Here is a 9,688-nt window from a genome sequence, read left to right on the forward strand (position 1 = left end):
GTTAGATTCAGATCAGGGAACCCACTTCACAGCGAAGAGAGGTCTGTAAAACGTTGGGAATAAGGCAAGGATTTCACACACCACACCAAGACTTCAGCAATGATAGAACAGATGAACAGGACATGAAAGACATTAAGGTAACAGTGCAGACTGTCTGTCACTACGGTAACAGTGCAGACGGTCTGTCACTACGGTAACAGTGCAGACTGTCTGTCACTACGGTAACAGTGCAGACGGTCTGTCACTACGGTAACAGTGCAGACTGTCTGTCACTACGGTAACAGTGCAGACGGTCTGTCACTACGGTAACAGTGCAGACTGTCTGTCACTACGGTAACAGTGCAGACGGTCTGTCACTACGGTAACAGTGCAGACTGTCTGTCACTACGGTAACAGTGCAGACTGTCTGTCACTACGGTAACAGTGCAGACTGTCTGTCACTACGGTAACAGTGCAGACGGTCTGTCACTACGGTAACAGTGCAGACTGTCCGTCAGTCATTGTGGTTATGGGGCTGGCATCAAGCACTGCGATAATGGGGCTTGCGCTGAGCCTTCATGGTAATGGGGCTGGTACCGAGGCACCATGGTAACCTGGTGTCAGTCATCGTGGTAACCGGGCTGGTGTCAGTCATCGTGGTAACCGGGCTGGCAACTCTCACCGTTGTAACGGGGCTGGCGTCAGTCACCATGGTAACCAGCTGGCGTCAGTTACAGTGGTAAGCGAGCTGGTGCCTGAATCCGTAGTAGCACTGCTGAGGCCTGTCGCCATGTTTACAGTGCTGGGGCCTGTAAGCTTGGTGACAGTGCTGGCGCCTTTCACTATGGTAACAGAGCAGGCCGTCTGTCACCCTGGTAACAGTGCTGGCGCCTTCCGCTATGAAAACAGTGCGGGCATGTGTCACCGTGGTAACTGTGCTGCCACCTTTCACTGTGGTAACAGTGCAGGCTTCTGATACCCTGGTAACAGTGCTGGCATCTGTAACCATGGTACAAAGTGCTGGCACCTGTCAGCGTGGTAAATATTGCTGTCAGCTGTCGTCGTGATAATAGCGCTGGCATCATTCACCATGATAACAGGGCTGATGGCTGTCACCATGGTAATGGTTAATTGAAGAAAATTAACCGTTAATTTTGTGCCAGGTATGACTCCAAGCAGCAAAGACTTCCCCCCTATTCCCACCGACCCCCCAGTTACGCTAGAGCTTGTTGTTGCCAAAGCAATCCTGACCAGCAAGGTGTTCCGCTCCGTTCTGCATATTTGAACCAAGGCTGTATTGAGGGTCAGGAGCTGGGTGACCCTGGCAGAAACCAAACTGAGCATCCGTGGACAGAGTACTGCTGAATGTTGGCTGACAGCATTGTTGATGGCCCCTTCCATCACTTTAAAGATGATCCAGAGTAGATTGATGGGGTGGTAATTGGCTGGGTTGGATTTGTCCTGTTGCGGACAGACTTAAGAACGGCTTCTTCCCTGCTGTTGTCAGACTATTGAACGGTCCTATCATATCGATGATCTTTCTCTTCACCCTACCTCTAATTGCAACACTACATCCTGCACCCTCTCCTTTCCTTCTTCCCTACGTACTTTATTAAATGTACGTTTTACCTGTATGACAAGCAAGAAATAATACTTTTTACTATATCCTAGCACATGGGGTGGGACAGTGGTTCGCACTGCTGCCCCAGGGTCAGGGACCCAGGTTCAATCCCAGGCTTGAGTCACTGCCTGTGTGGAGTTTGCACACTCTCCTCGTGTCGCCATGAGTTTCCTCTAGGTGCTCTGGTTTCCTCCCACAGTCCAAACATGTGTGGGTTAGGTTGATTTGGCTGTGCATAAACAAAATTGTGGGGATATAGGTATAGCACCTGGGTGGGATTGTTGTAGGTGCAGACTCGATGGGCTGAATGGCCTCCTTCTACACTGCAGCGATTCTATGATACGATGTGACAATAATAAATCTAATCAAAGGATGTACCAAGACAATTTCCCACATTGCTGGGTAGATGCTCCTGTTTTTAGCTGTACTGGAACAGCTTGGCGAGGAGCGTGGCAAGTTCTAGAGGACAAATCTTCAGGACTATTAGCCGAATATTGTCAGGGTCCATAGCCTTTTCAGTATTCAGTGCCTTCAGATGTTTCTTGCTATCACATGGGGTGAATCAAATTGGATATACACGGATATCTGTGATGCTTGGGACTTCTCGAGGAGGCCAAGATGGATCATCCACTTGGCCCCTCTGACTGAAGATGGCTGCGAATGCTTCAGCCTCACGTTTTGCAGAGATAGAAAACCTCTTCCCCAAGCAGCAGTGGGGGCCAGCACACTGAATATATTCAAGGCTGAATTACAGATATTTTTGATTGACAAGGGAGTCAAGGTTTCAGGAACTGACAAGAACATGGATAGCAGGCCACAATCCAATCTTTCAGATTGACCGAGCAAACTTGAGAGGCCAAATTGCCTACTCTGAACTTTTGTGTCCTTGTGTGCACGATAACTGCAGGAGAGGGAGAAGGAAGTTTGCTGCAATTTTACAAGACTTTGGTCCGCGCTGCCCTGCAGGTACTGTGTATCGCTTTGGTCAGTACCGTACTGTGGATACTGTGTATCGCTTTGGTCAGCGCCGTCCTGCGGGTACTGTGTATCACTCTGGTCCACACTGCCCTACAGATGGTGTGTATCGCTTTGGTCCACACTGCCCTGCAGGTACTGTGTCTCGCTTTGGGCCACGTTGTCCTGTGGGTACTGTGCACTGCTTTGCTATGCACTGTCCTGCAGGTATTGTCTTTCTTTGGTCAGTGCCGTCCTGCGGGTACTGTGTATCACTTTGGGGCATGCTGCCCTGCAGGTACTTTGTATTGCTTTGGGCCACGCTGTCCTGCGGGTACTGTGTATCGCTTTGGTCAGTGCTGCCCAAACCCACAAATACTACTGCTGACATGTAGAAGGTCAAGCACGACAGATACCTGGGAATACCACCAACTGAAGATTCCCCTCCGAGTCACTCACCATCCTGACTTGGAAATATATTGCCATTCCTTCACTGTCACTGGATCAATATCTGGGAACATCCTCCCTAGCAGCACTCTGGGTGTACCTACAACTTAAGGACTTCAAGAAGACAACTCACCACCACCTTCTCAAAGGCAACTGGGAATGGGCAATAAATGCAGGTCTGGCCAGCAACGCTCACATCCCGTATCTGAACAAAAACACATGGGCACACACACACACACACACACACACACACACACAAATGCAGACAAAAATACACACACTAGCAGGCAGACAAGACACAAACTGGCATACAACGACAGAAACAGACACCCACACAAGGACAAAAAGGAGGAAACAAGATTAAATGGTCCCAGGAGCTTTATTGAGATTAAACTATTGAGCATATTCCAGTGCACTTTAAACATGGCAAAGTTTTTCTCAGTGTTTCATTCACTCAGTCTGCTCTCAATACATACCAAAGTGGCTCGAACATGGGAATCACAAATCCCCAGTGCCAGTCTGACACCAAGCGCCAAAAACTGGAAAGACCCCAGTGAGAGACCTGATTCCTCACTGGGAAGATCCCACCACTCACTGGAGTCTTTCTTTTCCACCACCACCATCCCCCTCAGCCTGCCAACTTGAACCAGCTGGTTGACCTCCTGGCCAAAGGAATCTACTCATAAAATCAATGTCTACAAATAAAAAAAAACCCTGAAAATAAAAGCAAAATAAAAAGCAGTTTTCACTACATCTGGGGCTAGATGGGGATGAGATTTGGATGCTGGGAGTTCTACTTGCACGTGTTCATTCATAAGCACTCAACAAGACTTAATCCCAACACCGAACCCACCTCCCCTCCTTCCCAGGAGTATTGAAACTATCTCCTACCCAAAGGAGCAGCTAACAGATCCTGCTACAATGCCTAATAGATAATAGACCCCTACCCAACAAAACAAAAACCCCCCATTATATGTAAAACTGACAATTAATTAGCCAATGTGAGTTGCAAAGGATCAAGTCTCCCTGACCAGAGATAGAAATCCAGACTGCTGAGCATCTAAAGGTCAAGCCAGCCTCCCCATCAGGTCAAAGGGCAGCCAAGAGCAGCCAAACAATGGAAGTGGGGGTCCAGAGGGAACCCTCAGCCCAGACTCCCTTTGGACTGAAGAGGGAGCCAGCTTCACATGGCCATGAACAAGGTGATGGGGCAGTGGTCAGAGCCCAAAGCCTTGGAGCGGATTTTACTGTCGCACAGGTGAGGGAGGAGGGCTTTGGACAGCACAAAGTAGTCGAGCCTCCAGCCCACGTTCTTGGCTCGGCAGTTACCCATGTAGGTCCAGAAGGTGTAGGCGTGGCGGGTATCAGGATACAGATGCCGATAGCTGTCGATGAAGCCATCAGCCAGGACATTACTGAAACCCTGCCTCTCTTCGACAGTGAAACCAGCCGACTTCTTGTTGGTTTTAGGATTTTTCAGATCGATTTCCTGATGAGCTACGTTAAGATCTCCGCACAGGATCACTGGCTTCTTACCCTCCAGCCCCTTGAGGTAGGCGAGGAAATCCACATCCCAGGTCTTCCGGTAATCTAGACGTACCAGGCCCCGGCCAGAATTCGGCACATACACAGTGACCAAGAAATATTTATTAAACTCGGCTGTGATAACCCGGCCTTCATTGTCATGTTCTTCAACTCCTAGCAACCGGGGCAAAAAAACACAAAGGGGTTGGTTCACGAGGGTTATAAATAATGACAGTGATTGGTCCACTAGAGTTATAAACAATGACAGTGATTAGTTCATTGGGATTACAAACAAGGACAATGATTGGTCCATTGGAGTTGTAAACAATGGAGATGATTGGTCCAGTGGCTTATAACTAATGACGTGATTGGTCTATTAGAATTACAAACAAGGACAGGGATTGTTTACAACCCTATTGGACCAATCACTGCCCTTGTTTGTAATCCTAATAGACCAATCACTGTTATTATTTATAATCCATTGGACCAATCATCTTCATTGTTTACAATCCCAATGGACCAATGAAGACGATTGGTCCATTAGAATGATAGCGATTGGTCCACTGAGGTATAAACAATGGCAATGGTTAGTCCATAAGGATCATAAACAACTACGATTGGTGCATTAGGATTACAAACAATGACAGGGATTGGTCCACTTAGGTTATTAACAATGAGAATGATTGGTCCATTAGAATTATAAATAACAACAGTGATTGGTCCATCAGGGTTACATACTGCACTCGGTGACATAGTTAAGGATGTCAGTGTAATTTGTTATAATACGAATAAACCAGAAACATAACAAGCTTTGTAATGAGAGATTTGGACAGCTGACCAAAAATATATCCAAGGTCGGTTGAAGGGTGTTTTAAAGGAGCTGAATAAAACAGAGAGAGAGAGAGAGAGACATTGAGAGAGGGGACGGGGGACGGGGTGACGGCAGGGAGAGTGAAGAGAATAAGAGGAGAGAGATAGGAGAAAGTGAAGAGAGCAGACAAAGACGTGAGGAAGAGAGAGGGAAGAGGAAAAGAGAGAGAGACAGAGACATTCAGAGAGGCAATTCCAGAACTTGGGGCACCAAGCAACTGAATGCATGGCTGCCAACGGTGCAGTGATGAGAATCGCGGAACGCTTGACCCTGTTGCCAGAGTTTTGAATGGACCCACTTCACATGAAGTTAATTTTTCTCCACATCCTCGCTGTGACTGTAACACTATATTCTGCACCCTCTCCTTTCCTTCTCTGTGAACAGTATGCTTTGTCTATATAGCACCAAGAAACAATACTTTTCAGTGTTTACTAATACGAGACAATAATAAATAAAATCAAATTGAAAAATTGGAAGACTGCAGCAATCTTGGAGGGTTGAATACTGGCTGAGTTAAAAGAGAGTGAACCTCATGGAGGGTTTACAATCATGAAACGTGAACAGTCCAGAAGCAGACCACTTGACCAACATGATGCATTGACCCTTTGAATAAGAGTTGCTCAAGTTAATATCCTCCATAAAGGCACCGTGGTTAGCACTGCTGCCTCATAGCTCCAGGGACCAGGTTCATTTCCGGCCTTGGGTTACTATCTATGGAGTTTGTGTGTTCTCCTCATCTTTGCGTGGGTTTCCTCTGGCTGCTCCAGTTTCAACCCACAGTCCCAAGATATTCGTGTTAGGTGAATTTGGTAAGGTTAAGTTGCCCCTTATTGTGCAGAGATTGTGCAGGTTAGGTATAATGCATGGGGCCACGGGGATATAGTACAAGAGTGGATGTAGATAGAGTGCTCTTTTGGAGAGTCGGTGCAGACTTGTTGGGCCAAATAGCGTCCTTCTGCTCTGTAGCGAATCTATCATGAGTAGCCGTGTAAATGAGCTCTTTTCAAACACACGACCGACTTGCTTTTAAATCTCCTATGGCCCAGGAAAATATTTAGTTAATAAGATGGCAGAAAAGCCTACCAGCGAGGAAGGGTTAATAAATACTGGCCATGTTCATGAGTGAATAATAAAAACACACCATCAATGAGGGACCAAAAAGAATCCCCTTTTCCAGGGCAGTGGCGCAGTGTTCGATAAAGGGACGGTGCTGAATGCTTACCGATTCCATAGGTGACATTCAGTGGTTTCACCTTGCACAGCATTCCCACACCACTGTAGCCCTCCTTGTCCTGGGATGAGCTCCAATATTGGTGTGGATATTCAGTCATGTCCTTCACATCAGCTGGCAGCTGTTTCTCTGTACACTTGGTTTCCTGGAGACAGAGAATGTCCGGAGACTCCGCACTCACCCACTGCAAAGGGGAGAAACACACAGTCAGAGATGGTTAGAGTGCAGTAAGAGGATAAGGAGTGTTGCGATGGATAAGAAACACCGATGTCCAGAGACAGGGAGTGTGAGCACAGTCCGTACCTCGAGGCCGTTCTTTTTGACCCAGGCCCGAAGACCATCTATGTTCCAGGAGGTGATTTTGAGGTCGCTCTTTTTTCCATCCTCTGTGAGCAGTTTGTCTGGTGTGTCCTCAAAAACAGCAGCAGCATCACCGTCCTTCACAGCTCCGTCAGCTGCCTTCCCCCCGCCGCGCTTTGTCTTCTTGGGTGCAGGCTCTGAGAGACAGGAGAAAGCAGACAGAATCAACTCCAAACGGATGCATGCCCTAGCACCAAGGGACGAGGGCGACAGTGACCAGAGAAAACTACCATGGACAGAGTTAGTGGGAGGGCGGACAGGGTATAGGAGCAGGGTGGACAGAGTGTGGGGGACGGGACAGGGTGAGGGGAAGTTTGGACGTTTAACAGATACTGAAGCAACCCATGCCCAAATGCAGCCAGACCAGGCACAACTCACTTGCCTAGATGAACGCAATTCCAACAACACTCGAGAAGCTCGACACCACCCATCACAAAACAGCCCATTTGATTGGCACCCATCCACATTCAATTCCTCCACAACTGATGCACAGTGTCAGCAGTGTGTACCATTTACTGCACTACTAAAAGCAGTGTGGGTGTTCACACACCACACGGCTCCTCCCCAGGCCAGTAGGAAGGGGCACAGGATCACAGGTTAGTTGCCCCGAAAGACGTTTCCTGACTCCATCCCTCTCCATACCCTGTTAACATTTCTTTTATTTATCATTGGGACGGGGGTGCTGTTAGCTAGGCCAGCATTAATGGCCCTTAAGAATGCAGTGGTGAGCTGCTGCCTTGAACTGCTGCCATCCACATGTTGTAAGTACAGCTCCAGTTGATAAGGAGGGAGTTCCACGATTTTGACCCAGCGACAGTGAAGGAATAGTGATATATTTCCAAGTCAAGATGGTGAATGCCTTGGAGGACAACATCCAGATGGTGGTGTTTCAGGCACCTGCTGCCTTTGTCCATCTAGATGGCAGTGGTCATGGGTTTAGAAGATGCTGTCTAAGGAGCTTGTTGAGTTCCAGCAATGCAGAATTTAGAGTGTACACATGCCTGCCACTCTGCATCAGTTGGAGGAACTGAATGGTTGTAGATGGGCTGCCAATCAAGCAGAGTGCTTTGTCCTAGATGGTGTTGAGCTTCTTAAGCATTGTTGGAGCTGGCCTCATCCAGGCGAGTGAGAGTATTCCACCACACTCGTGACTTGTGCCTTGTAGATGGTGGACAGGCTCTGGGGAGTCAAGAGGTGAGTGACTCACTACTGTATTCCCAGCCTTTGACCTGACATAGGATTTAAATGGCTAATCCAGTTCCGTTTCTGGTCAATGGTAACTTGGGATTTAGCAATGGTAATGCCACTGAATGTCAAGGGGCAATGCTTAGATTCGCTCTCATTGAAGATGGTCTGACACTAATATTGCACAAATGTTCCATGCCACTTGTAAACCCAAGCCTGGATGTTGTCCAGGTCTTACTGCATTTGGACATGGACTGATTTGGCATCTAAAGTGTGAATGGCACCAAACATTACGCATTCATCAGCAGACACCCCTTATGATAGAAAGAACGTCATCGAAGAATGAGCTGAAGGTGATTGGGTTGATCCCCTGGCTTGGTGATGATAATGGCGGAATGAGGGATATACCAGCCCTTGGGGTTACACACGATTACTATTCTGCTGCTGCTGATGGCACACAGCACCTCAGGGATGGCTCTCCTTGAGCTGCTGGATCTGTTCCATTTAGCACTACGTTAGCGACACACAGTAAATAGTCTCACAACACCAGGTTAAAGTCCAACCACTAGCTTGCATTTGCTGCCAAATAAACTTGTAGGATTTTAACCTGGTGTTGTGAGACTTCTTGCTGTGTTTACCCTAGCCGGCACCTCCGTACAGTGACCCACAATGCCGTGGAGATTAATATGAAGACAAAACTTTTTCTCCACAAGAACCGTGCAGTGGTCACTCCTACCGATAGAGTTATGGACATGCGTTTGTGGCAGGCAGGTTGGTGAGGACGAGGTCAAATGTGTTTTTCCCCCTCACCACCCCGCCGCAGTTCCGGTCTAACCCGGCCAGCTCGGACTGTGGTGGAACGACCAAGTTACTCCTGGTGATGGACATTGAAGTCCCCACCCAGAGTACATTCTGCACCCTTATCACCCTCAGCACTTTCTCCAAGTGGTGTTCAATATGGAAGGGAACTGATTTATAAGCTGAGGGGAGGGGAATGGGTACCTGCTAATCAGCAGGAGGTTTCCTTCACCATGTTTGACCTGGTGCCATGAGGTTTCATGGAGTAGGGGCACAAAGAGGGGGCTATCCAAGGGTGAGGAGGGGGAGGCCCTGTTGTTTCTCGGTTTTTCCGGTTATTACCCGGTTTTTACCCGCTTGCTGCTCTCCTTTCTCGGCCGCCTCCTCTTTCAGCGCCCGTTTCGGCATCTTCCACACAGCCCAACGCACCGAGGGGGAGAGAAAGCCAACCCGCGGCGAGGGCGCCGAGCTCCGAGCTGAGGCCTGCCCCTGGACGCAGAGCTCCGAGCTGGGGCCGGGTATTGAGCGGCCTACCGACGGAGCTCCGCGCTGGAGCCCCGGTCGCGGGGCGGAGCTGCGAGCTAGGAACGGAAGCAGGGGAAGTTGGCGGCGGGCACACGGGGTCTCGGCGGCGCGGAAAGCACGGATGAGGACACAGGTGCGCATGCTCTGTGGGGTCGGGGGCGGAGAGGACCGGAAATTCACGGGGGAAGGGTGA

General features: G+C 48.8%; 1 protein-coding gene across 1 annotated transcript; it reads right to left on the bottom strand.

Moving 5' to 3' along the window:
- Nucleotides 1–3,361: 3,361 nt before the first annotated feature.
- On the bottom strand, nt 3,362–9,653 carry apex1 (APEX nuclease (multifunctional DNA repair enzyme) 1). The gene is made up of 4 exons (XM_080183085.1): nt 9,324–9,653; nt 6,931–7,124; nt 6,619–6,811; nt 3,362–4,699 (listed from the first exon to the last, which is right to left on the bottom strand). Exons 1-4 carry the CDS (start codon nt 9,634–9,636, stop codon nt 4,185–4,187), a joined length of 1,215 nt encoding a protein of 404 aa, XP_080039211.1. The 5' UTR covers nt 9,637–9,653; the 3' UTR covers nt 3,362–4,184.
- Nucleotides 9,654–9,688: the final 35 nt, after the last annotated feature.

The sequence above is a fragment of the Carcharhinus amblyrhynchos genome, unplaced genomic scaffold, assembly GCF_965287045.1.
Source record: "Carcharhinus amblyrhynchos unplaced genomic scaffold, sCarAmb.v2.hapA chromosome_140, whole genome shotgun sequence".
NCBI classification, from domain to species: Eukaryota; Metazoa; Chordata; class Chondrichthyes; order Carcharhiniformes; family Carcharhinidae; genus Carcharhinus; species Carcharhinus amblyrhynchos.

Bases quoted from the DNA above. Each gene is read 5' to 3' on its own strand.
- apex1 (XM_080183085.1), bottom strand. From the start codon at position 9,636: ATGCGCACCTGTGTCCTCATCCGTGCTTTCCGCGCCGCCGAGACCCCG. The intron at 6,812-6,930 runs GTACGGACTGTG...TCCCCTTTGCAG, and splicing joins TCAAAAAGAACGGCCTCGAG to TGGGTGAGTGCGGAGTCTCC. The intron at 4,700-6,618 runs GTAAGCATTCAG...CCCGGTTGCTAG, and splicing joins GAATGTCACCTATGGAATCG to GAGTTGAAGAACATGACAAT.